Below are 13,493 nucleotides of genomic sequence, written 5' to 3' on the forward strand. Positions count from 1 at the left end.
ATCTAAAATATTTACATAAATCTACAGTAACAGATGAAATAATTTACTGACAATTCAGGTCTTGTGAATGTCTGGAGAGTGCTTGACCCAACAGAAAGAGAATAAATACTCTTTAGATTCAGGAGTTCATAATACATACTCCCAATAGATTTTTTTTTTTTTTTTTTGCAGGGGTTACAGGATGTGAAATATCACAGCATTGTCATAGCCAATCATAGCCCAATATCCATGTCATTAAAAATGTTGGAGCCAGAATTAAACCCATAGGTCCTGGAGATTAGACCTACATCTCCTTAACAAAAAAATATTCTGTGACCTGAAAGATCAGATAAAATTGTTTTTTGAAACGAATGACAAGGACGGAGTATCCCCTCTTCTTTCGGGGATGTATAATCTCATTTCAATCCTCTGAAAGAAGATGATGGAACTTTGGGGATCATTTCTGCTCTCCTTAATCGGCAGAGTGAATGCGATTAAAATGGTCTGTCTTCCTCAACTCCTATACTTGTTTCAAAATGTCCCCATGTACCTCACAGCATCATTCTTTTGACAGGATTCCATTTTCCACCTGTTCATTTGGGATTATAAGAGCCATAGAATAAAAAAGAATCATGTTTGTATGAAGAAAATTCATTCATTCAGAGTCATTCATACATGACTCTGCTATAATTGGAAGTTGGCTGGATATGGACAGTATGTCTTATGACATTGGTGATAGTGATGTCCCCATTCATCTCAAAAAACAAACTAGAAATGCAACCCCATCACCCACAGCACTGTCCAAATATGGAGACAGATAACTGAGAAATTTAAACTTAGGAGGTTGTCTTTTACATCGCCTTGATTGATGCTAAACCCTCTTTTCTGGCTTCAGTCATAGATGGGGCATTGGATCATTGGAAAGAAATGGGTTTACAACATGTGGATGATTTGTATCTCCAAGGAGGTTTTGTCTCGTTTCAGAAACTCCTGGACAGATACCAGTTATTGGCTAGGGATTTTTATTTTTATTTTTTTTTCAAATATCTTCAAATAAGGGATTTTGTAAGATCCCATGTTCAGTCTTTTGAATCTGCAACGTTAGATACGTTAGATCAATGGTTGACTTGTAATTCAGAAGGCCGTCTCATTCATATATGACATCTTGCTGGCACTTAGATAATCTGATATGGATAAAATTAAGATAACCTGGGAAAAGGAATTGGGATCAGAAAGATATTGGGGCACAGGGCTAAAGTATTTTTGCCTGTGTTCAGTACATGCATTGTGTGGTTCAGTTTAAGATATTGCATAGGCTACACTATTCAAAGCATTGTACGTGCACTAAGAGTTTCTGGGGGTCAGTGTTTTTGTTTTTTTCAAAACTTTTTAAAGTACAGTTGAAACCTGAACTAATTCACGCACCAGCCTGTTTGAGGGGTCTGAAGTGCACCCTAGAGGGTATCAGCTCCCAGAGGGGTCCAACCCGGTTTAGCTAAGGCGAATGCAAAACAACACAAGATGATTGGATCAGAGAGAACACAGACTCAGACTAGAACAGAAACACAAAATAAAATATTTCTCTCCAAACAATGACTTGGTCTCATGATAAAGCAACACATTTCCAGTGATGGCAACTCCCCCCCCTATTACCTCTGTGCAGACCATATAACCTTTACCACATATCCTACACACTATAGTGGTGATCAGCTGATCACTTAGCCTCTGTTTCCCAGCTGTTCGACTACAGCCCAGGCCCAAGAAACAAAAACTATGGAAATTAGACTCTTTCTTCAATGTGTGACTTTTTAGAACATAAGATCTATAAAGGACCACTCCTCAGGTTTTGGTGGATTAGCACATATCACACACACAGTTGTATCTTTATTGTAATGTATCTGTTTATAATTTGTTAAAGCTCTAGAGATTTTCATCACAGGATTGCACCACTTGCTTGTCAGCAGTGGTTATAAAATATCTCTTCGTCACCTGAGCAGTTGGTCACGAGGATCAGATGTGGTTTCTTGATAACTTGTGACTAGTGGCTGCAGGTAGTGAACAATATTGAACTATATTTAATATGAATTGATTTGATCCATAGAACATTATTGTAATGAACTTTCATTGTGTTTGTTGAATGTTTGAAGCTGTCATCACTATGCTGAGGTTTATCCTGCAGCTCTCTGGATCGCCCTCTTTATTATTTCTTATGCTTCCATGTTTGCTGATAAGAGGGGTCTATGTAACTCAGTGCTTTTTGTGGGACATGCCAATCAACAAGGAGATCTCTAAAGATGGGGATGTTACTATTGGAGGATTATTTAGCCTCAATAATATACCTCCTTTTGTTGAACAAGACTTTACCAAACTGCCACAGTATGAATCTTGCCATGGGTATCTATCACATACTCTGAAATGTTGAATAATGATCCTTAATTCAAATTTCTATGATATTTATTGTTTTTGATAAGTTTGCTCCTAGACATAACAGCATTGCAGTCTGTGTATGTTATGGAGTTTGCGGTGGAGGAAATTAACCGCAACAAGAGCCTGCTGCCCGAAGTGACGCTTGGATACCGCATACTGGATAACTGTGGTAGCTACCCCTTGTCACCACTTCAGTCATCTATGTCAATAGTTGGAGGACAAAGAAATACTTGCAAATTTGTTAATTCTACCCATGAAAATACAGGTATGAAAGAAAAGGATAAGCACTCAAGTCATGATTTCTGTATAATAATTTTTATTTTGTGTAAGGTGGACTGCATGTAATTATTGGGCCTGCTTCATCCACTGCAGGAATATATTTGTCTAATATACTGAGACCTTTCTCTGTACCATTAGTAAGTTTATTTATCTCAATGAGAACAGATCAACAAAAATCCTCTCACTGAATTTATGACCATGTCTCCTCTTGTTTTTAGATAAGCTATTTAGCTGTCTGTCCATGTTTAAGTGACAAAGAAAGGTTTCCACATTTTTTCAGAACTATACCAAGTGATATATACCAATCTCGGGCTGTAGCCCAGCTTGCCATACATTTTAAATGGTCCTGGGTTGGGGCAATAATAGCGGATAATGATTATGGACAGCTGGCAATAAAGGTACAGCTTGATGTTTCTACATATTAAAATGTATGTCATAAAACAAAGCTTAATTGCAGTTGTTGAATCCAGGTCATTCAGGAGGAGATTGAAGGAAAAGGAGTGTGTCTGGATTTTGTGATATCTGTACACAGATCATCTATTCAAATAGATGCCAAAAGAGCAGCGGACGCAATTCAAGCCTCCAGTGCAAGAGTGATCTTTATTGTTTCATGGTACACTGATGTTATTCACATCTTTGCTGAGCTCGTTGCACGAAATGTAAGCATATTCTTTATTTAATTGAAATTATTGTTTGTTTACCAGGAATTTATCTGTGTTTTTGTTATGTCAGATTACTGACAGACACTTTTTGTCTGTTGCGGCTTGGAGCACGAGTGAAGACATGCTCCAGAATAAAGCCTTTTCAAAGTTAGGTCTTGGTGTTCTTGGTGTGGCCATTCGCAGTGCTGTGATACCTGGATTTGAAAATTATGTCCGAAGTTTGCACCCATCCCAACGGCCACACGATGAGTTCTTAAGAGAATACTGGGAAACAGAGTTTGGCTGTACTCCTCTGTCTTCATCCTCCTCTCCTCTTCCTCCCTGTAATGGGACAGAGTCCCTGTATGGGGTGCAGAATCACTTCACTGACATGTCCCAGTTAAGGGTCACAAATAATGTTTATCTGGCAGTTTATGCAGCAGCTCATGCCCTCCACAGCCTTCTGTCCTGCCCCAACACTGAGGCCTCTGCTGCAACAACCAACTGCTCCTCTCCTCAGAATGTCACATCTGCACAGGTAAAGAACAGTGTGTCTTTATCAGTCGATATCTGTGTATTTTGCTGAATGATGTCAAACTTCTAGCTTGTGCAACACCTGAACAAAGTAACCATCTCCACACCACATGGAGAGACGTTCGTTTTCCAAGATGGTGATTTTCCTCCCACTTTTGATCTTGTCAACTGGCAAAGGACTAATGAAGGGACATTAAAAAATGTTCTGATTGGTTTTGTGGATGAACACGGCATCCATCTGAATGAGTCTGCGATTCAGTGGGGTACTGAATCTGCTCAGGTAATTCACCCCCTAAAAATAAAGTGAAATAAATCACAAAATAAAAATACATTTCTGTAATTTTAGGTCCCTGTGTCCGTGTGTACAGTGAGTTGTGAGCCTGGGACTCGAAAGGCCTTACGCAAAGGTGAACCTGTCTGCTGTTTTGACTGTATTCCCTGTGGGGATGGGGAAGTAAGCAACAAAACAGGTGTCATGTTATAACTAGTGTGATGTATTGATAGTATCACTGACCTAGTCCATTCATGACCATGATGATGACCATTCATTCTGTGTGCTCTCAGACGCTCTCCAGTGTGACCGTTGTCCACTTGAGTTTTGGTCCAATCCTGCCCGAACGTCCTGTATCCCCCGACAGCTAGACTTCCTCTCCTTTAATGAAACTCTGGGCATCACTCTGACCACAGTGGCTGTGTCTGGAGTTGCAGTGACCACTGCAGTCTTTGTGGTGTTTCTTTATTACCGACAAACACCTATGGTACTAAAATATTTGTCTAGTGTTTGTATCAAGAAAGAAAAACTATATATTTGTTATTATTATTTCAGGTCCGAGCCAACAACAAAGAGCTGAGCTTCCTACTCCTCGTGTCCCTGAAACTGTGCTTCTTGTGCTCTCTGGTGTTCATTGGTCGACCGTCAGCCTGGTCCTGTCGCTTCCAGCAGGCCGCCTTTGGCATCAGCTTTGTGCTGTGTGTGTCCTGTCTTCTGGTTAAGACGATGGTTGTTTTGGCAGCATTCCGCTCGGCACGACCAGGTTCAGAGACTTTAATGAAGTGGTTTGGTCCTCACCAGCAAAGAGGGAGTGTAGGCTTCTTCACCACTATACAGGTGAGACATTGAGATACTGGTACTATTTGTGCCTTATTGAATTTTACTGAATCTGAACTATAATTTTTACTTTTTCCAGATCCTCATCTGTATTGTGTGGCTGTGTGTCAGTCCTCCAGAGCCTCAAGTGGACCTGAGTGTGCAGGGGTCAAAGGTCACTCTGGAGTGTGCCATGGAGTCTGTGCTGGGCTTCTCTCTGGTTCTGGGATACATCGGGCTGCTGGCCTGCACATGCCTCCTCTTGGCTTTTCTGGCTCGAAAACTCCCAGACAACTTCAATGAGGCCAAACTTATCACTTTCAGCATGTTGATCTTCTGTGCTGTTTGGGTGGCCTTTGTCCCTGCCTATGTCAGCTCTCCTGGAAAATATGTGGTTGCAGTGGAGATTTTTGCAATTTTGGGCTCTAGTTATGGTTTACTTATTTGCATATTTGCCCCAAAATGTCTCATCATTCTCATTAGACCTGAGAAAAACACCAAAAAGTATCTGTTGGAAAAGTGATTTTCAACTTTTAGAATGTCTTTTTTTTTTATTAAGGTTACAATATATATTAGATTAAATACTTTACTGCAGAGTGTAGACTTCTTGAAATTTCATCTAAATATGAAAATAAATAAGATTTGCTTGGATCTCATATGTTGGAATGCTTTCAAGGTTTTAAGTACTTAAAAAATAAAACATGAATTGATTTGAACATAGATGCACACATTGCAGCAACACGCCCAAAACAATTTTTTTCATCATCCTCATGTTCACAATGCGGTAATGCATTATTATAAATACCAGGCAGACAAACAGAACATCCAGAAGAGGAGGGGGCTGTGTCACAGACTCATTTTCCATCTCAGATAATGCTCTGCACTTTGATAACTGCGTATTTTGGGTTCTGAAGTGACTTATAATATTATAGAAACATTTTTGATCAATGTGCTCCTTGTCTCTGTCTTGGCTATGGTCTCTGTGGTTATGGGCTGCTTCAGTGCTTCTGCTGCTGAGGCTGGTGCAGTCACTCTCATGCACTCACTGGAGGTCTATGTCTAACCAGGGTCTGTACCAGGATGGAGATGTGGTCATTGGAGGGCTTTACAGTCTGCACTACCTGCCTCCAAATATTGACAGTGATTTTACTCATCCACCACTATTTAAAATGTGTTCTGGGTAATGCAGTGATTATTTTAATGTTGACTAAAATTGCATTTTTTTGTCCTTTTATTTTTAAAAAATTAAATATTTCATGCTATTTACCTCTCCTAAAATCCAGATGTTTACTTTCGGTCAAATCTAAAATGCAAAGTGATGATACATTTTAATATAATTTTTTGAGTGTTGTATCGTATAAGGCTTGTATTAATTCAATGTTAATGTAACAGAATAGAGGATCTTCCAATGCAGTACATCTATGCCATGATGTTTGCTGTGGATGAGATCAATGACAGTGAAAGCCTGCTGCCAGGGGTGAGGCTTGGTTACCGTATACTCGACAGCTGTGCCCTGCACCCATGGGCAATGGAGGCTGCGCTGTCTCTGGTTGGAGGAGACAGCACATTCTGTACTTTTACACCAAAGAATGCCATCAGCTTTGTTGAAGAGATCCAAAAAATGAGCAGTAATATTCCAATGATTATTAAATTTGTGCAACTGAAGTAGATAGAAACCTAAAAAAAGCATCCTTTTGTTCCATAGGGGTTAAAACCGTCCCGTTAATTATTGGTGGTGCATCTTCAAAAACAGCCATTATACTAACCCGTGTCCTTGGTCCACTTTCTGTACCTCTAGTAAGCTACATGTGTTGACATTACTTTTGCTATCATTCACAGAAAATAATAATGATGTTGGCTCATTTGTATGAATCATTTAGATGAGCTACCAGTCAAGTTGCCCATGCCTTAGTGACAAACGACAGTACCCAAATTTCTTCAGGACAATCCCAAGTGACATCTATCAAGCCCGGGCCCTGGCACAACTCGCCATACAATTCCAGTGGAAATGGATTGGAGCAGTGGTGGCAGAAAATGATTATGGACTTGTGGCAGTAAAGGTATAATATATATATATATATATATATATATATATATATATATATATATATATATATATATATATATATATATATATATATATATATATATATATATATATATATATATATATATATAATTTGAAATTGTACTGTGTTTTTACATTTATATTGATTTTCTTTTTATTTTCAGGTTTTCCAAGAGGAGATTGAAAAGGCCGGCCTGTGCATGGCTTTTGTCAGAACTCTGAGAAGAGAAAACCTAGTACCAGATGCCAGAGAAGCAGCTCTTACTATTCAGGCCTCAGCTGCTACAGTCATACTGGTTGTTTCCTGGTACACAGACATCAGAGAGCTGTTTGTCCAACTTGAAAAAATCAATGTAAGAATGAAAATGTGAATCTGAATCATCTATAATGTGTTTATGTCAATGTCTAATTTGTTTTCTGGTATTAGGTGACTGACAGACAGTATCTGGCCAGTGAGGCCTGGAGCACGAGTGGAGACCTCCTCCAGCATCCTGCCTCTTCAAGAGTGGCTCGTGGTGTTTTTGGTGTGGCCATCCGAAGTTCTAATATAGAGGGATTTGAAAATTACATAAAAAGTTTACACCCTTCACAGCGTCCAGAGAATGAGTTTTTAAGAGAATACTGGGAAAAGGTGTTTGGCTGTACTCCTCTGTCTTCATCCTCCTCTCCTCTTCCTCCCTGTAATGGGACAGAGTCCCTGTATGGGGTGCAGAATCACTTCACTGACATGTCCCAGTTAAGGGTCACATATAATGTTTATCTGGCAGTTTATGCAGCAGCTCATGCCCTCCACAGCCTTCTGTCCTGCCCCAACACTGAGGCCTCTGCTGCCACATCCAACTGCTCCTCTCCTCAGAATGTCACACCTGCACAGGTAAGTGGAAACATTCACTAGTGATAATGCAGTCTGAATAATACTGTTATTGTTATGGCTTGTCTGTTTTTGGCCTCCAGCTTCTTGAGCACCTGCACACAGTCAACTTCACCACACCTCAGGGCGAGCGGTTTTATTTCCAAGGAGGTGATATTCCAGCAAAATATGATTTGATCAACTGGCAGAAGACTCCTGAAGGGTCACTCAGACTTGTTCTAATCGGACGAGTGGATGGCTTTGACATCGTTCTGAATGAAACAGCCATTCAGTGGACCACAGGATCAAGTCAGGTAAATCTGTTTACACTGAAATGCAAATATAGTTTGGCTCATACAGAACTAATTGTTTCATTCCTAAGGTCCCTGTGTCCGTGTGTACAGTGAGTTGTGAGCCTGGGACTCGAAAGGCCTTACGCAAAGGTGAACCTGTCTGCTGTTTTGACTGTATTCCCTGTGGGGATGGGGAAGTAAGCAACAAAACAGGTGTCATGTTATAACTAGTGTGATGTATTGATAGTATCACTGACCTAGTCCATTCATGACCATGATGATGACCATTCATTCTGTGTGCTCTCAGACGCTCTCCAGTGTGACCGTTGTCCACTTGAGTTTTGGTCCAATCCTGCCCGAACGTCCTGTATCCCCCGACAGCTGGACTTCCTCGCCTTTAATGAAACTCTGGGCATCACTCTGACCACAGTGGCTGTGTCTGGAGCAGTAGTGACCACTGCAGTCTTTGTGGTGTTTCTTTATTACCGACAAACACCTATGGTACTAAAATATATTTGTCTCATATGTGAGTTTTACCAAAAAAGAGAAATGATCTATTTTCATTTCAGGTCCGAGCCAACAACTCAGAGCTGAGCTTTCTACTTCTCGTGTCCCTGAAACTGTGCTTCTTGTGCTCTCTGGTGTTCATTGGTCGACCATCGGTCTGGACCTGTCGCTTCCAGCAGGCCGCCTTTGGCATCAGCTTTGTGCTCTCTGTCTCTTGTCTCCAAGTCAAAACTATGGTGGTTCTAGCAGCTTTCCGCTCAGCTCGCCCAGGTTCAGAATCTCTAATGAAATGGTTTGGTCCTAATCAACAGAGAGGGAGTGTTGGTATTTTCACAAGTGTACAGGTAACGGGACAAGCATAACATCAACACAATATGTTTGATATGATAAAGGTTTCTTTCTTTTTCCTCCTCCAGGTCCTTATCTGCGTTATTTGGCTGTCGCTCAACCCCCCCCTGCCTCAGCCTGACTGGGAAATGACTGGAGTGAAGGTCACTCTGGAGTGTGCCATGGAGTCTGCGCTGGGCTTCTCTCTGGTCCTGGGATACATCGGGCTGCTGGCCTGCACATGCCTCCTCTTGGCTTTTCTGGCTCGAAAACTCCCAGACAACTTCAATGAGGCCAAACTTATCACTTTCAGCATGTTGATCTTCTGTGCTGTTTGGGTGGCCTTTGTCCCTGCCTATGTCAGCTCTCCTGGAAAATACTCTGTAGCTGTAGAAATCTTTGCTATTCTGGCCTCCAGTTATGGTTTATTGTTTTGCATTTTTGCACCAAAATGCTTCATTATACTGTTGAGGCCTGAGAAAAACACTAAGAAACACCTCATGGCCAGGTAGTGAGTTTTGGAACTATGATTACTTATATTACTATAATATTTACATTGTGACTGCGTGTTGTATTTTCTTATCTTTAATAAATGTACATAATGTTTTCTTTATTCCATAAAAGAAAATAGAAATCCTGACTCTCTCTCATCATTTTTCTATTAACTAAAATTGCATGAAAGGAGGGCACATAGTTTCAAACCTGGGCTGTGCTCCAGTAGTCTGACCTTAACCTCCTTGCGCTGACCTTTTTGACCTTGACATCACATGTCTGACACCAGTGATGTGACTGTAGAGAAAGATTTTGCTGAACAAACTGTTCTATCCTGTTTTATGAAAAGTACAAGCCAGAAACAGGCAGACAGATAGTGTGTCAGGGCAGTTAAAGAAAACCAGTCCTCAGGAACAAAAGTGTCTTCTGTTTCCTGCAGTCTAGATATCCCAGCCAGTGTCCAAAGAGAGCCAGGTGAACTCTAGAGACACAACAGAAAAGTGGAAAGTCTTTTCGTGTAAAATGTTTGTAACATCTCAAAGGTCCATAGCTAGCCCATATACATATACTGAACATATTTATAGAACTTATTTCAGCCTTCAAGAATGAATTAATTAAATTATTATGACAATAAAAAGATTTAAATGAGTGAAGTAAATAGATCCTCATACTTTTTGTGGGTCTGCTCTTTTTAGTCAAATATGTTAAATAAAATGTGTATTCTCTGGAGTTTCTGGAGTCTCGCAACACTCAACTTCACACACTTTTAACCACTAAATGAAGTACCGATCAGTAATAAGATTTCTACATGTAGTCTGGTCTCAGTCTTTTGTTCTGCTGTAAAATCTCATAAAAAAAGGGAATTTAAGACATGTTTCATCTCTAATCTTGAAAACTACTCATTAGCACTGCACTGTATTTACATAAACGTTTCTTGTTGGACACAATTACTTATATAGGTAATAAAACCTGCAACAGTGTAGAGAAGGCCAAAACTTTGGAAAAACAAAACACCATAACATCACAATGAAGCAGTTTTAAAGAGTCTGTACTCAATTTTATTTTCATAGTTCAGCAAAATTTGTCATGCACCAGTAATGATATACTGAATAAACATCTCTAGAAGTCAAATAAGACAGCTGTGTTCTAGGTTTATTGTCTGATAATAAGGTAGTGCACTGTTAGCATGGTAGTTGTTTGCTTTACTGTAATGGTAAACCCTGCTCGTGCCTCTGAAAGTTGTGAAATGCAAACTGATCACGGTGAATAATTAGGGTGTTAAGAGAGGAATAACTCTGAACCACTAGAAACCTGCAAAAAGGAACAGCTCCTTTAAGGTAGTTGTAGGTTACTCCAATATGAATACATGATCATTATTAACAATACTTCATTACATCATCCAGTCTGACACCATGTAATTATCTCTACCTTTACAATCAGCTCACCCATTTCTGTATTCAAAGTAGCTGTGTTGCATGGGCGATTCATCTGATTTACATATGCATCACAACACATCATGATTATAAATATCTGGAATGGACGACATCTCCTTCACCGGGGCAGGAGTTATAAGTGGTACCTCTAGCACAGTTTGTCAGTTGTGTTAAGCTGTTTATTTTTATTTTTCAAGTTGACTGTAACCATTATTTATCATGTTAGCCTGTATTGCATGTGTATTCTGGATCTGGGGGCTATGGGGGACTCAGTGCGGGTATGGACTGGGATTGCAGGAGGAGGAGAGCGTGAAATGCTTAAAGTGGAGGACAGACACTAGCCTGCCTCTGTCTCAAGATGGAGATGTGGTCATTGGTGGATCTTTTAGTGTCCATTACCAAATTCCAAATATTGATAATGACTATATGCAAGTACCAAATTACAGACCATTTCAATTTTCAATTTCAATTTTCAATTCCATGTTTTTCACAATGGTCAAAGTTTAGTAAGGCACATACACACATACACACACGTAGCAACATACTATCTACAATTCTGCGTTTATATGCTACATATGGAAGTGTCTATCGTTCACCTATTCCCAATTGACCCTGTGAAAAACATGGAACCCCCAAGAAGCTGTAAAGCTTATGTAATGGGGTCCATCACCCTGTGCGCAACACCCAATGATGGCTTGGCAAGTATTCCTTTTCTTTACTTTGCCCTACACACATAAATATATATAAATATATATATATATATATATATATATATATATATATATACATATATATACATATATATATACATACATACATACACACATACATACACAATATATCCATATATCTACATATCTATCCACATATATACACACATACATATACATACATATAGCACACACCAACACAACCTATACATTATATATGACCTATACAACATATAATATCTATATATGACACATGCATAGCATACATATATACATGCAGCTGCACACATATATAAATATATGTATAATATATGTATAATACACACACACATATCCACATACGTTTACATACACACACCCGTTATGAGCAGAGAGAAGATCCAATGCAGAACTTGAGCCGCACTCAGTCAGGCACTATAGCTTCCCAGTAGTTTGCATTTCAGATTTCTTTTAAATATATGTAATGAGGGAGACTGTTTAATGTCAATGCTTAATTCATTCCATATTTGTGGACCTCTATAGCAGACACTAAAGCTGGTACATTTTAATTTCCTAAATTTTCCTTTTAAAATACTTTTTTCCCTTGTGTTGTGCTGATGAGAGGATGATTGTAGTGGGATAAGGTCACACAATCGACTGTTTAGTTTGTGAACCACACTGTACATTGTACAAGCATTGTGATATATGTTACTTTCACATAGCTTTAGAAGACCATATCTGTGGAATAGTGGATTTGTTGGGGAGTTTGACAAGGACCAGGTGATCGCCCTTATGGCTTTTTTTTGTAATATCTGGAGTTTAGCAGTGTAAGTGGGATAGGTGTTGCACCATATCACATTGCAATAATTCAGGTGCGTCTCAAACAAGGATCTATACAGTGTCAGCAGTGCTTCTGATGGAAGTACATGTCTTATTTTAAACAGTAGGCCAACAATTTTGGATAATTTTTTAACCAGCTCATCAATGTGTTTTTTGAAATTTAAAGATTTATCTATATATACTCCTAAGAATTTAGTGGAATCAACTTGTTGGATAACTTGGCCATCTATTTTTATGCATAGGTCCTCATCACAGGATTTATGTCTGTTTGGCAGGAAGACAATAAAGAAGGTTTTGTTAATATTTAAAGACAGTTTGTTGCATTTGAACCAAGTATTTACCTTTACGAGATGTTCATTTAGAAGTTTCCCTAACTGATCCAGGTTTTTATGTGACATAAACAGATTCGTGTCATCAGCAAATAGTACTTTGTGAATGTTGTTGGAACAAAAGACAAAATCGTTTATATAAATAATAAATAAGAGTGGCCCCATAATGGATCCTTGTGGGACTCCTGTCTCAATGATTTTTGTGTCTGAATTTTGTTCCTCAACATGCACATATTGCTTTCTTCCACAGATATAACTTCTAAACCACTGGAGTGCTACTCCTCTGATACCATAGTGCATCAATTTACCAAGAAGAGTTTCATGATCTATAGTATCAAATGCCTTCGAAAGATCTAGAAACACCCCAATACCGCACTCTCCTTTTTCAAAAGCATCGTTAATTTTCTCAACAAGATCTAAAATAGCCATACATGTGGTGCTGTTTTTCCTAAAGCCATATTGTGAAGGTACTAAAATGTTATACTTATCCAAATATTCTACAAGTCTGGAGTATACTACTCGTTCTAATACTTTAGAGAGAGTTGGGAGGATGGATATAGGTCTGTAATTTTGAGTGTCATTTTTATCCCCAGACTTGTATATGGGTATTATTTTTGCCATCTTGGTTAATTTTGGCACAATGCCTTGTGCTAATGAAAGATTGATAGTGTAGGCAAGAGGCTCAGCAATTTCATTTACTATGGCTTTAATGATTATG

At 39.1% G+C, this 13,493-nt stretch overlaps 2 protein-coding genes across 2 annotated transcripts; both read left to right on the forward strand.

Annotated features, from left to right (window-relative positions):
• Window positions 1-2,475: 2,475 nt before the first annotated feature.
• On the forward strand, window positions 2,476-5,470 carry LOC117393466 (extracellular calcium-sensing receptor-like). Its single transcript, XM_033991580.1, has 10 exons — window positions 2,476-2,638; window positions 2,737-2,822; window positions 2,904-3,083; window positions 3,156-3,344; window positions 3,418-3,864; window positions 3,931-4,140; window positions 4,207-4,330; window positions 4,425-4,618; window positions 4,687-4,968; window positions 5,048-5,470. The coding sequence occupies exons 1-10, from the start codon at window positions 2,491-2,493 to the stop codon at window positions 5,468-5,470; spliced, it is 2,283 nt and encodes a 760-aa protein (XP_033847471.1). The 5' UTR covers window positions 2,476-2,490.
• A 424-nt stretch (window positions 5,471-5,894) lies between these two features.
• LOC117393468 (extracellular calcium-sensing receptor-like) lies at window positions 5,895-9,504 on the forward strand. Its single transcript, XM_033991581.1, has 11 exons — window positions 5,895-6,127; window positions 6,340-6,575; window positions 6,653-6,735; window positions 6,828-7,007; window positions 7,180-7,368; window positions 7,443-7,889; window positions 7,970-8,179; window positions 8,248-8,371; window positions 8,466-8,659; window positions 8,728-9,009; window positions 9,082-9,504. Exons 1-11 carry the CDS (start codon window positions 5,895-5,897, stop codon window positions 9,502-9,504), a joined length of 2,601 nt encoding a protein of 866 aa, XP_033847472.1.
• Window positions 9,505-13,493: the final 3,989 nt, after the last annotated feature.

Source organism: Periophthalmus magnuspinnatus, unplaced genomic scaffold, assembly GCF_009829125.3.
Source record: "Periophthalmus magnuspinnatus isolate fPerMag1 unplaced genomic scaffold, fPerMag1.2.pri scaffold_143_arrow_ctg1, whole genome shotgun sequence".
In the NCBI taxonomy this organism is placed as follows: domain Eukaryota; kingdom Metazoa; phylum Chordata; class Actinopteri; order Gobiiformes; family Gobiidae; genus Periophthalmus; species Periophthalmus magnuspinnatus.

Excerpts from the sequence above, each read along its gene's own strand:
- LOC117393468 (XM_033991581.1), top strand. The coding sequence starts at position 5,895 with ATGTGCTCCTTGTCTCTGTCTTGGCTATGGTCTCTGTGGTTATGGGCT. Across the intron at positions 6,736-6,827 it reads GTGTCCTTGGTCCACTTTCT|ATGAGCTACCAGTCAAGTTG; the intron begins GTACCTCTAGTA and ends TGAATCATTTAG. Across the intron at positions 7,008-7,179 it reads ATGGACTTGTGGCAGTAAAG|GTTTTCCAAGAGGAGATTGA; the intron begins GTATAATATATA and ends TTTTATTTTCAG.
- LOC117393466 (XM_033991580.1), top strand. The coding sequence starts at position 2,491 with ATGGAGTTTGCGGTGGAGGAAATTAACCGCAACAAGAGCCTGCTGCCC. Across the intron at positions 2,639-2,736 it reads TGGAGGACAAAGAAATACTT|GTGGACTGCATGTAATTATT; the intron begins GCAAATTTGTTA and ends ATTTTGTGTAAG. Across the intron at positions 2,823-2,903 it reads GACCTTTCTCTGTACCATTA|ATAAGCTATTTAGCTGTCTG; the intron begins GTAAGTTTATTT and ends TCTTGTTTTTAG.